The sequence below is a fragment of the Neomonachus schauinslandi genome, chromosome 1, assembly GCF_002201575.2.
Source record: "Neomonachus schauinslandi chromosome 1, ASM220157v2, whole genome shotgun sequence".
Classification (NCBI taxonomy): domain Eukaryota; kingdom Metazoa; phylum Chordata; class Mammalia; order Carnivora; family Phocidae; genus Neomonachus; species Neomonachus schauinslandi.
In genome coordinates, this window is record NC_058403.1 from 183,337,424 (window position 1) to 183,359,918 (window position 22,495).

Below are 22,495 nucleotides of genomic sequence, written 5' to 3' on the forward strand. Positions count from 1 at the left end.
AGGTGGGGAATATCCTCAGTACCCATGTATTTTGATACTGTTGTAGCTAAGGACTAAAGTGGAAAAGCCAAGTGGGCAATAATAACAGCAACAAAAATCATAGCTATTATCCGCTTCTTGGAGATGAGAGAACCAAGAGTCAAAGAATTTAAGGTCTCATAGCTAGTGAATGGGTTAAGTGGGGTTTGCCGGTCTACACATGTAACCACTACTCTGTGTTTTCCTCCATCAAATAAAAGCTCTTGAAGAAGAAGGAGAGGGGCTCTTGGTGACATCACCCCTTAATTGTGCCTGAGAAAAGGGAGTTTGCACAAAGCTTAGGTCTTTCTCTGGTGGGAAGGGTTTTCCAGGGACACATCAGCAGGTAAAGCCAAAATGGACAGGGTCCCCCGACTGCCATAGACCCCTCAAAAAATCATCTCCCACACCTTTCATTGTTTGCTTCCCTTCTTCACAGCAGCCAGCCTGGGCTCAGCCAAAACCACCCCACCAGCCGCCATTGCAGGATGAGAACAGCCCGCCGGGACAGGGGAGTCCCACCTCTTCATCCTCCTGCTTGTTGCTTTGCCTTGTTCTAGCAGAACCAAGATCCTCTGCCATTCTGCTTCAAACAGCACTGCTTCTGAGCAGTGCTTCCCACATTCTGTTGTGTTTTGAATAAGACATGCCCTCTCTTTAACAAACCAAACCCAAGACTTGAACACCCCCACCCAGCCAGAGTCCCTCATTCTTTGCACGACCACCCTCTGTACATCCCCAAGGCGACCCAGATCTCCTGTCACAAATAGAGCTGACAGCTGTGAAGCCTTGTAAGTGGGACACTGTGTTAACTACTAATGTAGACTTTTCTTAGTTAATCTTGATAATAATGCCATGAATCACATGTATCATCTCATCTCCATTTCACAGACAAGGAATCCTGGTCTCGGAGGTGTCCAGGTCTCAGAGGTGTTGAATAACGTGTTCAGGACCACAGCGCAGCCGATGGCTTGACCCAAGGTCCTAGTGTTAAGTCCTGTCCTTCTACACATAACCCCGTGCTTCTCAGTGAGGGTGACTTTACTCCCCACAGGACATTCTGCAGTGTCTGGGAAACTTTTGATTTGTCACAAGAGTGTGGGAGGGTACTACGTCCAGTGGGCTGAGGCTGAATATGCCTTCTAAAGCGCCCGTAGCCCTCCCTTGCTATAAACCTCTCCCCACCCCCATCGGGGACACATAGCCACACCTCGCCCCGCCTGGATGTTCCCTGGCTTGACTTTGCCAAAACCCCTACCTCCCCTTAGCAACAGAGGTTGAATCTGTCTCCGGAAGGTTCTTTCTGCCTAAGGAGAAGTTCCATGTATGTGCTGTACCAGTGGCAGGGACTCTGTTGCCCTGGGCATGGAGAAAGCGGGGAGCATTCCTCGCCCTGCTGATTGGCTGTGGGCACTCTCGGACCACCCCAGCCTTCCTGCTTCCTGTCCCCTCTTTCTGCTCTTCCTCTTCCGCCACCAGCACCTCTTCTCCGTGAGACTGGAGGCTCTTTCCATGGGGGCAGCCCAAAGGGCTGCAAACTGTAATAAAAAGAACAACAGGGAATTTTTTTACTTACTTATTTTTTTTTTTAAGACTTTATTTGACAGAGAGAGGAAGAGAGAGAGCACAAGCAGGGGGAGCAGCCAAGGGCGAGGGAGAAGTGGACTCCCCGCTGAGCAGGGAGCCCAATGCAGGACTTGATCCCAGGACCCTGGGATCATGACCTGAGCCAAAGGCAGATGCTTAACCAACTGAGCCACCCAGGTGCCCCAATGGGGAACTTTTTAAATCATATAAACTATGAGGAAATCATCTGGAGATCTGGCCTCAACTGTTCACTTAATCTGCTCCCACCCAACCCCCGTTCCCTAGTTGAGGGTTCCAGTTTAATTGGTGCCTGTTGCCCACTTCCTGAGTCTGTTTATTGGGAGACCCCCAAATCACAAAATAGGACCCAGAGAGAGAAAGCAGGTCAGGACTCCACATGTGCCTTAGTCGGTTGTCTTCAGCATCGTGGCCTGCCGTGACTTCCTGGGCAGGAAGTGGTGCCATAGGGCACATGGGGACAATTGCCAGGTCCTCAGGAAAGGCCTTGCCTGCTCTGAGCTGGGCAGGTAGGATCCAGCTTTCTGGCCTGGAAGGTGGAAGAGCTCTGAATTCAATCAGGCTGACTAAGATTTGCATGCTCCCTGTGTGATCCGCACCCCCCACCTCCTCCCCCCGCCCCCACACACACACACAACCTCCCTGAGCCTCAAATTCCACTGAATTAAAAAAAAATGAGAGTAACAAAACCTACTCTCGGGATTCATGAAAATCAAATGAGGTTGGATATGTAAAATTGTTTAGCGGCATGGCTTGTCCATGGTACATATTCAAAAGGGTGAAATACCAATGGAGAAAAACTTACAAAAGACAGGACTTGGCTGCAGAGGTAGGAGGAGAGGAGTGGGTGGACAGTGGTAGTGATAATGGTCGTCTTGGTAGTAATGGCCTTAGTTACTGGCTAATTGCTATGGGATGGGGCTACGCCGAGAGCATTAAGTGCATTAGCTCATTCTGTAGGGGTGAGGTCCATTCCTATTCCCTGATGCAGCCCCCCACAAAATGCTTCCCTTCCCTCTTCCCTGCCTTACACTCCTCTGTAGCATTTAGCACTATTTGCCACTTACCGCTTATTTTGTTGATCGTCTCCCTCCCCTACCGGGAGGAAAGCTGCTTAAGGGCAGAGACTTTGTCTGGTTTGCTTTGGCCACTGTTGCCCCAGCAGCTGGTGCATTGTCTGACACATGGTGGGTATTTGGTAAATGTCACACTGGGTAGGCATTCATGAAATATTTGTTGAACAAATGAGCCTCCATTTCACAGATGGGAAAACAGAGGCCGAAAGGGGTTAAGGGAATCCATCCAAGATCACACAGCTGATGAGAGGCAGCCCGAGTCCAGAGAGCCTTTAACCACCAGGGCACAGTTCCTCATACAGCATTACTCGGCCGGTAGTGATGACCACCACAAATGTCCTTGTGGCTCATACTTAACACCAGCCCTAGAGGCGGCACGTCCTTTGTCTGGGTTCAGAGCTTTGGGGTAATGGTGTGGGTGGAGACGGGACAGTTTGAGATCTGGAACCACTGACCCTGATTCCCCATGCCTCCCTGGGAACTCCAGATATTTTCCATCGCAAACAGTTCCGAATAACTTAGCACAAGATTTGGGGTAGAATTTGTTGTCTTTGCTATGCCTCATAGTGTTCTGTCAAGGGTAGACTTTGTGCTTAGTATCCCTGTCCTGGGCTCCGTTTCAGCCCCAGAGAAAGCATCTTGCCTCTAGCTCTATTGAGAGGTGGGCCAAGGTAAAAACGATGGGATGGGCTCCCAAATTTTCCATGTAATTTTATTGTCTTCTCTAAATTACAAACAAAAATAGTTTTTAAAATATTACAAAACTACAGAAATATATACCATTGACCCTTGAAGAACACAGGGCTGGGGGTACCGAACCCCTGTATAGTCAAAAGTCTGCATATAACTTTTGACTCCCCAAAAACTTAACTACTCAAAGCCTCCTGTTGACTGGAAGCCTTCCGGATGACATAAACAGTCAGTTAACACATTTTTTTATATTAAATATATTCTATACTATGTTTATACAATAAAGTAAGCTAGAGAAAAGAAAATGTTAAGACATACATAAGGGAGAGAAAATACATTTATAGCACTGCACTGTATCAAAAAAAAAAAAAATCCGTGTATAAGTGGACCCACGCAGTTGAAACCCATGTTGTTCAGGGGTCAACTGTACTATATAAATTGAAATCGTCCCATAATTTGCATCCGCCCACCATTAGGTGACAATTGTGTTAGTATTTGTCTCTGGGCATACACTGACAGATAAATAATTCTAAACAAAAAAGTCATCATACCATCTCACAATATATTTTTTTACTTAACAGTATATCTTGTTCATCTTTCCCTGTTTGGTGTATATAGCTCTAACTTATATGAAGTTACATAGCGTTTCATTGTATGATGGTACCATCATTCTTTTAACACATCCCCTATTGCTGGACACTTGGATTTTTTTCCAGTTTTTCACTGTTACAATTTGTGTTTCAGGGAACATTCTTTACTTGTATTTGTGTGCTTGTTCAGGTTTTTCCATAGCATCAATCCCTAGAAGTGGGACCCTCTGGGCCAAGGGATATGCACATTGCAAGTTTCTATAGATACTCCCAAATTGCCCTCTTCGAGGTAGTAGAAATTTGTACTTTCATCGAAAGACGAGGTGCTCTGAGCTGGGCAATTGGTAGGACCAAAAATCCTGCTTGAAGACGGGGGACTACAGGACATGCCCACTGTGGTCCCCTATCTGCTCTGATATTTGGGGGTTTTATGTGCTCCCGGAGCAGAGAACAGCTCTGATGGCCCAAGAGTTGGAGCCAGACCAAGTAAAAGCCCTCCCTGTCTACATTCTCCAGCAGCCTGATGGGTTTCTCGGGAGCTAGCCATCTGAACAGTTTCCAGGGGACCTGGGTTGCCATCCACCCTGGCTGGGTTGGCACAGGGACCACACTTAGTGACGGGGGCCGGGGAATTAAGTCATCAGTCCTCACCAGCCAAGATCTGGTGGGAAAGGTAACACAAACTGTCCTGGAAATCCTGTGTCTGAGAGCAGCTCGGGGCTTGGCAGGTCACAGAATCCTCGCACCTTGCTTGGCGCTAGCGAGGCCGAGTTATAGAACAGGCAGCTTTTCAGACTCTGAATTCCAAGGTTTCCGGCCAGTGAGGAGGGCCAACCTGTTTATTTATTCACACTCATCTGACTTCAAAGCAGTGGGTTTTTTAATTTGAAAGAGGCATCCAAATCAACCAGAACACTTACTGAAAATGCAGTCTTGAGCTCCACTCACATAAGTCCTGATGCAGTAGTTATGGGGCAGGAGCCGGGAAACTGCATTTAAAGAAGCCGCCCAGGTAATTCTGAAACAGGTGCTGTCAGGACCCACTCTATTTTTTTTTTTAAGATTTTATTTATTTATTTGTCAGAGAGAGAGAGTACGAGCAGGGAGAGTGGCAGGCAGAGGGAGAAGCAGGCTCCCCCCTGAGCAGGGAGCCCGATGCGGGGCTCAATCCCAGGACCCCGGGATCACGACCCGAGCTGAAGGCAGACGCTGAACGACTGAGCCACCCAGGCATCCCCCCACTTTATAAAGTGAGCCTTGGCCATTCCATTCTGACTTTCTGGGGACAAAGCACAGGCTAACAGGTACTACACGATCCACTTGTGACCTGGCAATAGGTTTGGCATAACGAGCAGTGACAAAAATACACAAATCTTGGGACGCCTGGGTGGCTCAGTTGGTTAAGCGGCTGCCTTCAGCTCGGGTCATGATCCCAGGGTCCCGGGATCGAGTCCCGCATCGGGCTCCCTGCTCCGCGGGGAGCCTGCTTCTCCCTCTGCTTCTCTCTCTCTCTCTGTCTCTCATGAATAAATAAATAAAATCTTTAAAAAAAAATACACAAATCTTGGGTTTAGCTTTCTCCTTCTCTCCTTTTCTTTTCTTTCTGTCAACAGACTACATCCTTAAATGTTCCCTAACTGTCTGGGAACGTTTGTCTGGAAACATCCTAAGTGTTTTCATTTCAAACAACACTCCAGTACTTCTCCTTGCTCTCTCTTTTACCCCATGATCAGACACCACTCCTTTGGGGATTAGGCTCTGTTCTGGTACCTATACGGTATCCATACTGATCTGATAATGGGAGGTGTCTGTCTTGGATCATAGAATCAAAATCACAAACTTTCACAGAAATGAGTGAAGTGGGTCAAAAGGTACAAATGTCCAGTTATAAATAAATAAGTCCTGGAGGGGGGCAGTGCCTGAGTGGCTCAGTTGGTTAAGCATCGACTCTTGATTTCAGCTCAGGTCATGATCTCAGGGTCGTGAGATCAAGCCCCACATGGGGCTCTGCACTCGGCGCAGAGTCAGCTTGGGATTCTCTCTCTCCTCTGCCTCTCCCCCATTCTCTCTCTCTCTCAAATAAATAAATCTTTTTCAAAAATTAAAAAAAAAGGGGGTGCCTGGGTCACTCACTAGGTTGGGCATCTACCTTTGGCTCAGGTCATGATCCCAGAGTCCCAGGATTGAGCCCCACATCAGGCTCCATGCTCAGCAGGGAGTCTGCCTCTCCCTATCCCTCTGCCCCTCCCCTCCACTCATGTTGTCTCTCTCTCTCTCTCAAATAAATAAAATCTTTTAAAAATTTTTTTAATTTTAAAAAAATAGTAAGTCCAGGTGATGTAATGTACAATATGGTGACTGTAGTTAATAATACTGTATTGTGTATTTGAAAGTTGCTAAGAGATTTTAAAAGTTCTCATCACAAAAAAAATTGGAACTTTATATGGTGATGGATGTTAACTAGACTTACTGTGGTGATCATTTTGCAATATACACATATATCCAGTCATTGTGTTGTACACCTGAAACGAATACAACGTTATATGTCAAATATATCTCAATAGAAACAAAAGACAAAAAAAGGCTTTTGAACCATCTTTAAAAAAAAAAATCACAGACTCTCAGCTGGGAGAAGATTGGAGAAACTCTAGTGCGGGTTCAGAAGAGGGGCTGAGGTTCAGAGGGGAGAAGTGATTTATTTAGTCTTCCCTCCCACAGCGAGCAGCAGAGCCGTGACTGGACTCCAGGTCCTTCCCTATCCAGACCAATTACTTTTTCACTACCCTAGTAAACACAGTTTATAGGAAACGTACAATCCGTGGAATTTCACAAAGTAAATGAAAGGTTTGACTAAGGTAAAAGGGGAGAGGCCTGTCTGGTGGGGTGCGGACCACGGGGAGGCAAATGAGGCACCTCCCGTGGGTACGGAATTGAAAGGGGTGCCAAAAACTCAGTCATCACGATAAGCAATAGTTCATTGCAGCATTTTAAGAATCAAAATTCATGCAAAAATCCATGATTAACAAAACTTAAAAATTGTAAATAAAGACAGTATCAGTTTTACTGATTATTTTCTTTTTGCCCTAGGCTTCAGTTTCCACTGCACATGGCACTGTTCCAGTGACAGGGATAGAAGTTGTCAGCAGATATGTTTGGATTTTAACAGGAAATCAATGTTAAGCCACCGTTTCCCAAAATGTGTCCTTTTGAGTGTGGGTGGAGCCAGGTGGGGAAGAGGTTCTATTGTCAAAGTATCTTCCTTTGTGGTAATTCCTACTGCACTTAAATCAGTTAAAGGCTTTGAGAAGTGCTTCAGAAATTGCCAAACCTTACTTGCCTACAGAGTCCTTTTTCGCATCATCCAGAGAGGATACTTCGGAAAATCTTCCTTAACTCCCAGACTGGGATATGTGTGCCATTGGCAAGGTAGGGGGAGAGAGATTGCAGGGCTTTGGAGAACTCTGGATTCCCAGCTCATCCTGGGCTAGCAGCTGCTTATTCCATCTGTGTGGAGGGTGAGGCTAGCCAAGCCCAGGCTGCCTCAGGAAACCCGCTGAAGAGCACAGATCGAGAGCAGGAAGGGAAGTTTGCATGGCCAGGTTCAGTGTTTTTATGCTTTCTAAGAACTCAGTCCTGGCTTTGCTCTTGTCAGAAGCAGGGAAATGGGGGCGCCTGGGTGGCTCAGTCAGTTAAGTTATCTGCCTTCGGCTCAGGTCATGATCCCAGGGACCTGGGATCAAGCCCCGTGTCAGGCTCCTTGCTCAGCAAGGCTTCTGCTTCTCCCTCTCCCTCTGCCCCTTCCCCTGGCTCGTGCTGTCTCGTGCGCAAGCACGTTCTCACTCTCCTCTCTCCCTCTCTCAAATAAATACATCAATTTTTTTAAAAAGAAAAAGAAGCAGCAGCAGAGAAATGGGTTGGTGGCAGCTTCATTTATGTTGATGAGTGGAGAAGAAAGGAAAAGGGTAGAGCAAGACCATACTTTTTCTCCCTCTTACTCAGGGTTCTTTGTTCCCCTGGCCAGAGATTTGGGGGCATTACATGCTCAGGAACAGCCCTCTGGTTGGTCTGATAATGGGAGGTATTATGAGAAACAAGGGAAACCAAGCTTTCTTGCCAAGTTCATGATAAAGGAAAGTACCCAGACCTTTGCTATTTCAAGTGTGGTCTGTGGACCAATAACATCAGCATATCCTGGGGGCTTGTTAGAAATTCAGAATCTTGGACCCAGCCCCAGATGCAGTGGATCCAAATCATCATTTTAAGAAGATACCTGGGTGACTTGCATGCCTGCTCAAGTTTGAGAAGAAGCTGCCTTTGGAAGTCTGGAGAACTAATTCAGTCCCTGCCTCTGTCACTGACTCCCATCATCCTCCATGACCTTGGGCAAGTTGCTCATCTTTTTTTTTTTTTTCCTCTTTTCAGTTCTTCACCTGCAGGTACCACACGGCCTTCCCTCCAGACATGGGGGGGGGGTGGGGAGAGGCACCAATGAAGAGTATCTTAAGTGTAAATTAATAATAGAAGTAATAATGATTACTTGAAAACTTAATTCTTACCCAAGAACTGTATTCTGTAGCTTGAATTTGTAAGACCTTGATGAAATCCCAAAACCATGTCTCTTTCTATACGTGTATCATTTTGCATACATTCGTTAATTCATCCATTTCTTCCATTCTGTCCCCACGTTTTCAGTTCTTCATGCTCTCCACCCATCCCTTTGAAAGCCACTCCATCTACCCGTCCATCACTGTATCTTTTCACCATTGGTCAGTCTAGTCATTGGCTCCGTCATACATGTTGTCATGAACTTTTACGGCAAGAATAGCCCTTTGTCAGCTCCCAGCTATGTGTAAGTAGGGTCTTGAGAAGCAAGGATCCCAAGCTTAAAAGAGGGCATTGTATACTGCCCCTCAAATCCATAAACCACTTTCATCCAAACTTTACCCTCTTATCAAGCTGGCTGACAAGGGTGGGAAATGTATGTGCCTAAGTGGGGGACAGAGGCTTGTGGACAGGCAGGTAGGATACATGTGTAAATGTGCCCAGGGATGAGACCGGAGGTGGTAAAGGTCCCTGGGCAATCCAATTTAGAAAGGAAATAAAGAAATGTAACCCTCCAGACCAAACAAGGCCTAGCATGTTAGCTGCCAGTTGGACCCACAGGTCCCAGCCACAGCTGTCCAGCGTACCAGAAGGGGGATGCATTACACATATTCACCTTTCAAACTGTCATGAGTACGTTCTTGCCTCTCTTTGTGGTAATTTTTAATACCGATTTTATAGATGTGTAACAAGCAGAAATGTGCAGGAATCACGAGTTGCAGCCCAATGAATTATTGCAGTCCTGCACCACTCCCAGGTCAAGCCCTAGACCACCGCCAGGCTGCAGAAGCCCCCTAATGCCCCTCCCTCGTCTCCAAAGCAAGCACTGTCCTAACTTCAAACAGTTCGGATTCGTTTGGGACGGTTTTTAGTGTTACATCCGTGGAATCGTACTGGTTGTGTTCTTTTGTGTCTGACGTTTTTCACTCCATGAGCTTCATCCATGCTGTTGCGTGTAGCAGGAATTCATATTTATGCAATAGGAAGTTAGCCATTAATGAAAAGGGTTTTGTGAATTGTGGCCACTGGTTCAAAGCTCGAATGTGTGGATGGTTCTTTACTTCTCTCTTTGCCTCCTGTCTGTCAGATCTCTGACTAACAGCCCCGTGGCCGTATTCCTTGTACTCTTTCTACTCACGCGAATAAAAGGCAGGAAGTAGGAGTTCTGAAGTGGCTGCTGTGTGACCTTGGGCACATTATTCCCGCTCTCTATTACCCACTTGAAAAACTTGCATCCCAGTGCCTAGCAAGTTCACCTATAACAACAGGCAGAAGACTACTCGCAAAGTGGCAAATACGAGGTGAAAGACAATGAGAACATTCCGTCAGATGTCGCTGCCCCAGCACTGTTCTAAGTTCGGTGTATTCACCCCCTTACTATTCACTGTCACCAGAAATGAGGTGGCGTCTACTCTTCTTCCCATTTTACAGATGAGGGAACTGAGGCACCACACCGGCCAGGGTCTTGCCTGCGGAGACATAGCTCTAGGAGACCCGAGGTGGAAGGTGAACGTCAAAGTCAGTGCTCTTCTCTACTCCCCTGTGCTGCCTCTCGTCGGGGGGGGCGGTGGGGAAGCTTTATTGCTTTATTCATCCTGCGGACAAGCACGGGAGAGACACTTTCAAACCCAAAGTGGCCTGGGAGAACCTCCCTCTGGCTCCCGTTTGCCTCCCTGTCCTCACCCCGACTCACACCATGCTCTGTGCCCCAATGATGCTGCCCTCCCGTCCCTTCTTCGAGCACTCGGAACTTTGTCTGGTCAGAATGTTCTCGTTGTTCCCTCTGCCTGGAACACTTTCCCCCACTCTTGGTGTGGCTGGTCCTTCACGTCCTCGAGGTGTTAGGATAATTATCACGCACCACCATGGGGTTCTTTGCCAGCATGCAGTCTAGGTAGAGCTAGTCTTTTATTCTCTAGGATAGCCTTGTGTTTCCTCCCTCCTGTGATTACTCCCCGGAACAGCTGTACTGATATGCTGATTGAGTTGTCTGTCTTCCCTGTACCGTGTAAGATCCTTTTGAGGTGTCCCCAGAAAGGGCCTGCTTCCCAGAGCCTGGCAATGGCTTCATCTAGAATCTTTGAAGAGAACAAACGGGTCTCCAAGGCCCTGGCCGCCCACTCTCTGCCGCTGGAGAGCCTTTGAGCTTCTGCCCAGTGTCGTCAAGTGCTTCCTAAACATAGACTCCAGTGTGGTCTGCTTGTTGACTTGGGTAGGTGGATTCTGGAAAGCAGCATGGGGTCAGTGTGAGCCCAGAGCAGACCCTGGCAAACAAGCTTCACCTGGTTTGAATTTTTTATGCATCCTTTCAATTAGCAATAGGCTTTGTGGCTACGCGGCCACAATCCCCCACGGAGCTGGAGAGGAGTTAAAATTTACCCCACATGTTTCTAAAAATGTCACTTCCTGGTCTCTCCCCTCACTACCTTTTACACGTCGGTCTTTATTGGGGTAACTTTATGAGGAAGTTAATGAGCAATCCAGCAGATAGAAGGCAAGGGACCTCCAGTCTGAATCAGGGTTTTGATCTTGACCAGGCACTCTCTGATAACTGCCCTGGGTCTGTAAGGAAAACGGCTTTAGTCCTATTGTGACACTTGTCACTTCCCAGCCACTCTGGCTCAAAGGCAAGTCTCTGGAATGAATGCTGCTAGAAGCCAAGGCCTTTGTTGTTGGGGAAACCAGGATTGGTCTTTCGAACCCGCTGGTTATGAGGCAGCTGTTCTTTATTTTGGGCCAGTCTCACCGAGTGGTCAGGGACCGGGAAAGGGCCCTTCCCTGGAGGGGAATCGGGGCGGACAGTGGGGTCATGCGAAGTCAGAAGCGTGCACCTCTCCCCCGAGCCCGCCTCAGCCTCCCTCTCAGCAACAGCTGCCTGAAGAAAATTGTTTCTTACATCTGCCAGCACTTTTCCTGGAACCCCAGAAGCAGATGGTGGACACGTGACTGTAAGCACTTATGACCAACTCGTCCCTTGGGACCCCCTAGACAGGCTGTGACCAGAGTTAAAGATGGAAGAGAGCTGCATCAGGGCTCGAGATTTCAAAAGCTTCAGATGGAGGAGGAAAATAAGACAGTGAAGGCCTTAACCACAGGGAACTCTTGAAACCCACTGAGGGAGAGACAGATTGTGAGGAGTGGGTGTGCTGAGGGGAGTTTAGGGCGAAAACCACTTGGCAGTTCCCCAATTTGGGAGACATTATACCACCCCCAGCCTCGTGGAACGCACTCATCCTTCTCTAGAAGAGAGAGCATGTCCAGCCTGTCTGGTGGCCAGGCTCATGTTTGCCTTGTGGGGTGGAGCAGGATTTAGCCAGCTTTGCTGGAAGATCAGGAACAGAGTCCTTCTTAGGCTATGGTCCGCAGCAGCCACAGGATTGCATCTGTTTGGGCAGGAGTCCTCAGCCGGGGCCGTTTTACTCCCACCGGACACTTGGCGGTGTCCGGAGACATTGTGAGTTGTCACAGCTGGAGGGGTGTGCTCCTGGCATCTAGTGAGTAGAGCCCAGGGATGGTGCTAACCGTCCTACGATGCACACAGCAGCCCCTATACAGCAAAAAAACATTATCCTGCCCGAGATGCCAATAGCACCAACGTTGAGAAACCCTGAATCAGCATCTGAGGGCGCAGGCTTTCCTGGAGTCAAGGCACCTTCCGTTGTCAAGAAGATTGTCCCTGAGACTCTGTCACAACTCTGGCACAGCGTTCCTCTAACCCTCAAGGGCATGTGAATCACCAGAGAGGCTCCGGTGCAAATGCAGGTCGGGAGTCTGCAAGTCTGGGTAGGACGCCGTGGCCACTGGCCACAGGTCACACTCTTCATAGCAAGGAACTTGGAGTGTGTCCATAATTTCTCCCTTATCCTTTCCCCTCTCTCTCTCTTGCCAGCCCCACCTGCGGCCGTCCCTGCCCTGCTCTGCTCGAACATTCCATGCCCTGTCACTGAGGAACATGTGGTGGTGGTTAAACTCCACTGCCCAGATGACAGCTTCTCTCCAGCTGTCCAATTTGAAATTCTGAGTGTTGATGAAATCAATTGACTTAGTCGGAAAAAGGATCCCAAGGGACCTGATCAAACTACCCCCCCACACACATACACACACTTGAATCAGCTTGTCCCTCAAAGCCATTTTTTTTTGCAGGCTCTGAGACCCTTAGACTGTGCAGAGCGCAGGACTTTGGGGATGCTTAGGCTTGGTACAGCTTCCCAGCACATTCGGGTTCTAAACCAGAGGTTGACAGTTTCTAGAAAGGACAAGATAATAGATATTTTAGGCTTCATAGGTCATATAGTCTCTGCCATGACTACTCATTCCTGCCACTGTGGTGGGAGAGCCGCTCTAGACGGTATGCAAATGAATAGGTGTAGTCGTGTTCTGATAAAACTTTATTTACACAAACAAGTAGTGATCTGAATTTGGACCGTGGGCTCTAGTGTGCAAACCCCCATTCCAGACAATTCCTATTCACGTCTTTCTGCTTCAGGAAAAAAAAAAAGTCATAAAGGGAAAACCCTACCGCGAGCGAACTAAATCATCAGTGTGAGTCGTAAATGCCTAGAGGGCTAAGGTGAGTAGTTCCTCTTTCTTTTACTGTGCAGAAATGTAAAATGAGACTGCACCGTTTAGGTTGGCAGAAACACAACTGTGTCTTTCTGTGCCAGTTTCTTTGGAGGGGAGTGATAGGACTAGAAAGGGCAATAAATAAGGAACAGAAAGATGCAGCAAAAAGGGCTGCGTTACCTTGAAGTCTGCGTTGTCTTCTCTCTCAACTTGAGCGCGTGCTTTCTGCTCTCAGAATAAACAGAGAGAGGGAACACCGCAAAGATCGCCTTTCTTCCGTCACACCCAGGGCATTCTTTGAAGGTATTGATTTTTCTCGCTGTCACCGGCTTCTCTGAGACCTTCCATTTGCAGTGCGGGGCTGTTGCTCAGACTGACATGCTGGTGTTGCTTACAGCACCCGGGCTGTAGCTTCGTGCTGACAGTTTAACCACAGAGGAGCAGAGGCGAAATTCCACGCCGACCTCTCCTTTTGGGGGCAGGGCCTGCGGTGCTGCTGGAAACCTGCAGCCCCTGCAGTTTGTGTAGCTCCTGGCCACACCGATCGCTGGGGTAAGGGTAAACGCAGGCTGTTCGCTTCAGAGTCCCCGAGCACCGCTCACAAATCCTGCATTGGTTGGGGAGGAAAAGACCCTCTCTATCTATTAAGAAAGCAGAGTTCCACTGGACAGAGAATGACTTCGAATCCATGGCTCATGCAGTCCGATGGGATTCTTCAGCCAGGTTCTCCAGAATGTGTTGGGCACTGCGATCATGCCAGTGTCGCGTGTGGGGTAGACTCTGCGGGCTCCCCAGAGAATTGAGTTGGCAATCTCTGCCTCCCCCACCACACCTCGCTTGCGGGCATGCACGTGCACACATCACGGCTTGGGCAGCAAGAAAAGTAAAATGTGTTGCAGCAGGAGAGAGTGACATAGGAGAGCCCCATTTGGTTGGACTCTATCAATGTGCAGGGGTTTGACACTGAGTCTCGTGCTGCACAGACAAATGGGATAAAGAGACGAATTTCCTCTGTGTAGAGAAGTAGTCCCCAGCTGCAGTTTGGAGGCGCAAATTATTTTAACCGTGGCTCATCTTCAGTGAACATTGCCATGTGTCTGGCCTGAGGGGGGGCGCGGATCGTCTTTCTCAGATTCATTCATTCATAGGATCACACCTTCAAGCATTTGTTTGCCTTTACATCTGGCTGGGTATAAAATTCTTGGGGCACGCTTCCTTTCATTGGCAGTTTGGGGTCTTGCTTACTACTTTCTTCCAGCATCTAGAATACCGCAATACCAGCAGCAAGATGAGGGCTAGCAAACAGGAGTCAGTTCCTGCCCTCTTGGAGGTTCTAGACTAGCCCAGGAGTTGAAGGTGAAAGGGAGACCACACAAAGGTACTGCAATTGTGATGAGTCTTAACGAGGAAAAGTACATTTCTCCTCCTCTAATGTCGCTACAACTTCCGAACTCAGATACTGTCGTTATACCCATTTTAGAGATGTGTCTCTAGAGGCCCAAAGATTGCCCCAAGTCACCCAGCCAGGAAGTGGTTCTCCAGTTCAGCTCGCAGGGAGGGAAGGAAGGTTTCTTAAGTTGAGGTATGATCTGTGATAGACTGGGGGGCATGGAAGCTGCTAATTTAAACACATCTCCAGAGCTGTGATTAATAAGCCCAAACACTTTGTGCAGATCGAGGAGCTAATTATAAACCACCCGTCTTTTGCTTTAAAATTGGAGATGTCCCAGATGGTAGGCCGCGTAATGAAGCACCACAGACAATGAGACTGACAGGTGTGACTGTGTGTTTCTGTTCCTGACGGTTAGCATCCCACCCATCTGAATTACAATTGGTTGTTCTTTAAGTCCTGTCCCACTCCAAGTCAGAGGGTAGCTGCTTTTTCCTAGCTGTGGCAGTGTGAGGCTCCATTGACCTTAATTCCATAAATATTTATTGAGCACCAGTGGGGTACTCCTAGTTCTGGGGGGGGGTCTGGTGAACAGGGGAACATGATCCCTGCTTCCAGGGGGCATCCATTCAACTGCAAACGTACGAACTTAAGAAAATAAGTCCGGGTGGGGACCTTAGAAATCAAGGCTACAAAATGACTGGTTGTTGGGGGGACAACTTGCTGCTTTAGAAAGAGCAATCAGGACAGGTACCTCTGAAGAGGTGACATTAATGATGAGCAGAAGTCAGCAGTGCAGAGGGGAGGGTTTTCCAAAGAGGGCTGGAATGAGCTTGCTGGTGGTGAAGGTGTAACCGAAGCCAACTAAGCTGGGAAGAGCATTTGGTGGGTGATCTTGGAGGCCCGTGAGGGTCTTGAGGTCTGCATAAGGACTCTGGACTTTGCCAATAATGAAATTAACCACAGAGATACCTGTTTAGGGGCAAATACATGATTGTTGCTCATCAGTGGGTAACACTGGCCATTCGGTTCATGCTCTGCGTGCAGGAAGACCCTGGAGAAAAATCTGAGTTAATGAATAAGAAGGTTTATTCATAAGTAAATTAATGTATTAATAATGTCTGCAGTGAGCAGGTAGCTTTCGCAACCCCACCCCCATGTCCCCGAGGGAATAGCCTATGTTTGGGATAAGTGATTAGTTGTAGGCTCTGGGTTGAGCACCGGGCCCCTCCTGTTCTTGACCAAGCATTTTTCTGTTCTGGGGAGGGTCGAGGTGGTTAAGGTTATCCTGAGATTGCCCAGAACACAGAAGTACAACACGAGTGGGACTGAAGCTGCTCTTCTTCATGTTAACCTCATTGAAATAAGAATCTGTTCACATACGTGATGTCCTCAGAAATGCTAGACTTGGGAGCTTCTAAAAGACAGGGTCAGGAAAACAGCTTGTTTGGGAATGTATGGTATTTGCTAGCTTGTTGATGCTGACCCTGATTCCACTCCAGGGCTTGTGGAGAAAGCCCAGAGAAGATCACTGCATCCACCTGTATAGCTTCTGCTTCTCCCTGTGATTTTGAAGAATTTTTTCCTTCCCTACTGGATGGAGTTCACCTGCCCTGACGACTCATTCATCATCCTTGGTTGCTGTCCTGTCCTCTCTGCCTTCAGGTTGGGGAGGTTCTGGAAGTGATTAGGCTGTTGTAAATCAGCTTTTATGATGTGTGTGTCAGAGATAAGCAGCAGGGAAAGGGGGAATTAAAGACCTCATCCCCTCCTGCCCTGACAATTACCCCGGTAATGGAATTAAAAAATCTAGATGAAAGTATTGTGGTTGGCAGAATAGTTTCTCCACAGGCATAGCCAGCATTTAAATTCGGCTCTTTAATGAGAACACTGCTTTATTTTTATGCCATGTTATTGAGGTATAGCTTACATATGAGGTAAAGCAAGCAAAATATTAAAACTGCACCTCAAGAAATTTTTCCATGTGTATCCTTTTATAACCATCACCCAGGTCTAGATATAGAACATCTCTGGCACCCTCGAAGTTTCCCTGAGGTCTCTTCCCACTGCCCTGATCTCTGCCACCACAGACGACCTCAGGCTGCTCTTGAACTTCATATAAATGGGCTCACACAGCACGTACTCTCTTGTGTCTGCCAGCATTTTCTGACATTCATCCCTGTTGCTTGGTGTCGTTCATTCTCGTCGTTGTATGGAATTCCACCATATGATGGTTTCTCAGCTGTAGCATGACTGACCTCTGGGGCTGGATAATTTTTTGTTGTGGGGACTGCCCCGTGTGTGCATCGTACGGCGTTCAGCAACATCTCCCTGGCCTCTCCCCTTTAGATGCCAATAGCATACACCACCTGCCCCCCAACCCCAGTAGCTTCCTCGGGCATGGAAAACCAAACCATTGTATTTGCATACACTACAGTTTTGGGAAAACTTTCAAACTTACTGAAATGTTGCAAAAATGGAACAAACAATACCCAGAATGTCCTCTTTACCCAGATTCACCTGTGGTTAACAGTTTATCCCGTTAGTTTATCATTGGTTCTCTCTTGCACACACACACACACACACACATGCACGCAATGTATTTCTGAACGATTTGAGAGGAAGTCACATCCAGCTCATCCATGTACTACCATATCCGTCCCCGTGTATTTCCCAAGAGGAAGGATCTTCTCCAACATTATCATAATTATCACCGTTATCAAAATTACCACAGTAGATTTGGCATAATATGGTTATTAATTGCCCATGTCCCAATTTTTGTCAGTCGTTCCACAGTTATGCTCTATAACATTCTCACTAGAGAATAAGTTCGGAGGGATTGGGTATTCTGTATCGTTGCCATGGTTCCTTCATGTTCTTCAGTGTAGAACATTCCCTCAGACTTTTATGATAGTGGGGAAAAAAAAATGTTTTAGGATATAGTCCCTTTTTTTTTTTTTAATAGAATTTTCCTCATTTGGGAGCTTATCTCATGTTTCCTTCTGAATCCATTCAGGAAATGTTCCTGACTGGAACACTGCATGAGTGGTAGCGTGCCTTTCTCAGGACCTACGTCAGGAGGCACACAGTGTCCAGTTACACCTCATCGATGATGTTAAGTTTGCTCTCCTGGTCAAAGTGCTGTCTGATTTCTCCATTGTGTGGCTACTTAATTTTTCCTTACAAACTAATAAATACGTGGAGAAACACTTAACCACCATGCAAATACCCTGCTCCCCCATCAAATTTTACCCCCCTGACTTGAGCATAAGTTGACTCTTGCATGAATCGATCTTTATGTACAGTGGTTACAAAATGGTGGTCTTCCAAATCCAGCACCCCTTCTATGCGTACTCATTCTACTCAACATCCTATTGTATACAAGAGCCCAGTCTTCTCCCCCATTTATTTGTTGGTGTGTTTATCTGGTATAGGTATGGACTCATGATTTCCTCCTTTTTCAATGGTTTATAAATCATTACTGTTTTTAATGTTTTGATGCTCAAGTTGCTCAGCTTTGGCGAGTGAGAGTCCCTCATTTTTCATTTGTAACACTTCCTTCTTCTTTGGCATAGCAAGATGTTCCAGGCTCAGATCTTACATTCCTTCCTCCTGTCCTGGAATCAGCCATCTCTCCAGACTCCTAATTCCTTTTAAGGGGGAATGGTATAAAATACAATTTATTGATCTTTTTTCCTATTAATTGACATTTGAGTTATTTCTAGTTCTAAGCTACTATAAAGAAAGCTTCTCCAAATACCCCTGTACATTTTTTGGACCTATAAACTGATTTCTGTTTGGTGTATAATCAAGAGTAGCAATGGAAAATCATAGAATCGCCACTCTGATTGTACACCCAACAGAAATAACACATTAAGTCCACACACACACACACGAAAGGACACAGATTTTCAAAAACGCTTCGTTGATAATTCGTGTGTGTGTGTATTTAGCTTAAACAGATATTGCTAAGTAGTTTTTCAAGTGTTCAGAATGTTAGTTTTGTCAGGGGAGTGGGGTTGTTGGCCCCAGCAGGGAGGGACGAATAATCAGTGGCAGGGGTCATAATGGGCCATTGCAATTCAAAGACATGTTTTCTGCAACCAGCAATGGCAAAATTGCTCATCTTCCAACAGGTAATGAGTGAAAATGCTTAGATTTTACCACCTGGGCCATTCTTAAGCCTCTCTTTCGAGGCTCTTTTTTAAAAAGTGCCTCCCCCGGGGAAGGAGTGTCCCAGAGTCCCACTCACATCTTCTGGCTGTCAGGGGCCCATTTAAAACCCTGCAGCAGTCATTTACTGAAGAGCCTGAGAGAGCAAATATCCCTCTATGTACACCCAGGGAGTCACTTAGTGTTTCAGACATTTGGGCTATGGGGCTTAGGGACTACAGGCGCAGGGGGAAGCTGCTGGAGGCTAACAGGAAAGTGAGTTGGTCTGGTATCATGGGATTAGATGTGAGGCTCAGTGTTGGTAGGAATTGCTTGGGCATGGCCCAGCAGCTGTCGCTGGAACCTTCCACATCCAGAATATGTGTCCCGTGTACTTAACAGTGCAGCATTAGATCAAAGGGGTAATTGAGGCACTCTGTAAAGTGAAATTCTAAACAGAGGAAGCATGCATAAGATGCACAGTGGGCTCCTAGTGACTTCGATGAGCCTTTGGAGGAATTAGTAACTAGTAAAATGTACCTCTGTGGATGCATTTTAACCAGGTATCCTCTCTAGGTGGGCTGTACCCCCCTGTGGAGCGGGGAGAGCTCTCCCAAACATTCTGAGAGCGCCTTTGTGCAGCGTACAACTAACTGCACGACCATATGCCGCGATCCTGGATAGACAGCGGTTCCAGTGAACAAGACTGCACGTTTGTATTAACCTCCGTGGTCCTCTCTTCCCTCTCTCCCCCCAGGCCTGTCCGCCGATGGTGGCGCCAAGCGCCAGGAGCACCTCTCCCGGTTTTCCATGCCCGACCTCAGCAAAGACTCTGGAATGAATGTCTCCGAGAAGCTGAGCAACATGGGCACGCTTAACTCGTCCATGCAGTTCCGGAGCGCAGAGTCGGTTCGCAGCCTGCTCTCTGCCCAGCAGTACCAGGAGATGGAGGGAAACCTCCACCAGCTCGGCAACCCCATTGGGTACAGGGACCTGCAGTCCCACGGCAGGCTGCACCAGAGCTTTGATTTCGAGGGGGGGATGGCGGGCAGCAAGCTGCCGGGGCAGGAGGGCATGAGGATCCAGCCCATGAGCGAACGCACCCGGAGGAGAAGTACCTCCCGCGACGACGCTCGCCGCTTCCGACCCCACCGCTCCAGGCGTTCTCGGCGCTCTCGCTCGGACAACGCCCTCCACCTGGCCAGCGAGCGCGAGGCCATCTCTCGGTTAAAAGAAAGGCCCCCGCTCCGAGCCAGGGAGGACTACGACCAGTTCATGCGCCAGCGGAGCTTCCAGGAGAGCTTGGGCCAAGGGTCCCGAAGGGACCTGTACGGCCAGTGCCCGAGAACGGTGTCGGACCTGGCTCTGCAGAATGCCTTTGGGGAGCGGTGGGGACCCTACTTCACCGAGTATGATTGGTGTTCCACCTGCTCGTCCTCTTCGGAGTCTGACAATGAGGGCTATTTCCTAGGAGAACCCATCCCCCAGCCCGCCCGCCTGCGATACGTCACAAGCGATGAGCTGTTGCACAAATACAGCTCCTACGGCCTCCCCAAGTCTTCCACGTTAGGGGGCAGGGGACAGTTGCACAGCAGGAAAAGACAAAAGAGCAAAAACTGTATCATCTCTTAATACGGTTGGCGTCAGGGAATGGGGGAAGATGGGAGCTAAGAATGTACATCCAGAAACTTGCACTGTTTTCAGTTTTAAAGCGCTTTCCGGGGGTGGTTGCTGGAGGAGAAGAGGAACATGGTGCCAGTTGTGGAGGCAAGGTTCTAGACTGACTCAATAGGTAGTCCCAGTTCTTGGCATGTTGAGTATTATTTGCACATTTCACTTTGGAAACGCTGTAGACTCTGTGGAGGCCAGGGTTGGCCCCCTCCTGCCCGTCAGTCTGTGTGGAGTCGCCTTTCGCAAGATGGCAAACTGTTTCCCGCTCGCTTATATCCTCTCTGGTTCTCTTACTTTTAGGACCCTTTTTCCAGTAAGTGATTTGTTTATTAGCCAGGACCCAAGACTAAGTTATTTACATGTCCATTGTAAATGCAATGTAAATGAGAGTTCTGATAAAATATTTTTGTATTTTGTAATATCAAAGGAATTTCTATATCGTAGGACTCAGTGAAGACTTGCATGCACATCCAGCGTTGTCTTTGAGTAGTATTCAGAGGTGGTCCAGGACCACCTTTTTTTTTTTTTTTTCCTTTTTTCTATACAAATTTGTTACATGTCAGTGAGACCTTTTTCAAAGGAGTTTATTCAATTTGACTTTTTGTGGCTGAAAAAAAAAAAATGAACTATTACACCCAAAGTATTTTATGCTCCATTCCATCTTAAGGAGACATCCTTAAGGCTGCTCCCACCCTCGGTAGAATTTCTTCTCTACAAAGTGATAGTAATTTTTTTTTTAATTGCAAACGTAACTTTTGCCAATTAGAGAAACCAACCAGTGTCCGTAAAGTCCCGTGAGCAACGCCATCCCTGCTGGGAACATTGAAGTTGCTTGCTATTGGTCTGTCCCTTGGGGAAAATGAAAGTGACTGTGAGTGGTACCCGTCGTGTGATGTCAGCATGACGTTGTTTTGAATGTGGCATTATTTTCTGGTGCTCATGTTTCCTGGATTATATTATCTGCTTTCCTTTACCAAGGCAGACAGAACAGCTGCCTTAGCCTGACAACCGGTTGTCCTCAGTGCAAATGAACTTAAGCAGTACATATGTAGGGGCAGAAGGTTCTGTGGGGCTCTGGGAGTGACGGGGTGTTCTAGAGCGTACGTCATGCTTGGAGAAGGAACAAGGGAATTCGAAAAGCAGAAAGCAAGTCAAGGGTGGAGACTGAAGGGGAATATGAAGGAAGGTCAGAGCAAAGAGAGCTTCTGGAAATGAAGTAGAGTGGAGGTGACCACTACCTTGAATACCCCCCCCCCCCCCCCAGTGCTTGTGGAAAGAATCCAGTTTAACACACCCCGTAACCAGAGTGTCTGGGTTACCCAGGAACGGGAGCTGCTCGGGAGATTTCAGGGTGATGGCCTTGAAAAACAAATGCTGTTCAGAGGGGGATTTTCGTGTTGAACTTTGGGGACTGTTGGTCAGACAGAAAATGGGCTCAAAAGTGAGTTTGCTTGAAGAAGACATTTAACGGTTGTGTTGTTTATAGTAAAATAAAACTTCCTACCTTGCTTCAGTTCAAAATGAAGCGCTGGCTTTTTCTTCCATTCTCCTCCTCCCTTTAATGGATTGTGGCAGTTGAAATAATCCATCGGAGGACCCACCTTTAGTGAGATGTACTGTTCATGTAGTACACGGTGTATCTCAGTGCCCATCTGCCATGGTGAGGTGAGCGTGGTCTCTTTTCAGTATAGTAGTTAATATTTTCTAGTATTTTTTTATGGAGAGAATGTGAAAAGTAGCTTTTCAGACACCATCCCAAATGGGTCTGGGGAAAAGAAGGCTGTAAAGGTCGTGGAAATGGCACTCCATTCAGGATGTATTAAAATAATTTGCTTTTCAGGTATTAATATGACATTTGTCATTGTCACTGATTTTTTAAAAAAGCAATGCAAATGTTGGTTGTGGCTGTTTTCCGCATGCTATCTTCATATCTAAATGCTTCATTAATTATCCAAGCCTCCGGAGAATTAACTCTATTACGTTTGTATAGTAAGTTTGTAAACTGCTTGGCAAAACTGATTAAGAAATAATGTGCAACACCATGCTACTGAAGTGGCAGGTTTCTGGTAGAAATCGGGCGAGTCCAATTTGGAGTTTTGAGTTCCTTGATTGATGAGAATAAAAAGGCATTTGGGAAT

At 47.3% G+C, this 22,495-nt stretch overlaps 1 protein-coding gene across 1 annotated transcript in view; it reads left to right on the forward strand.

Moving 5' to 3' along the window:
• PRICKLE2 (prickle planar cell polarity protein 2) overlaps positions 1-20,838 on the forward strand; it is an 82,129-nt gene extending 61,291 nt beyond the window's left edge. Inside the window, exon 7 of the mRNA XM_021695256.2 lies at positions 19,444-20,838. Coding sequence (XP_021550931.2) covers positions 19,444-20,318 — 875 coding nt within the window. The 3' untranslated portion in view covers positions 20,319-20,838. The remainder of the gene's footprint in view (positions 1-19,443) is intronic.
• The last annotated feature ends 1,657 nt before the right edge of the window (positions 20,839-22,495 follow it).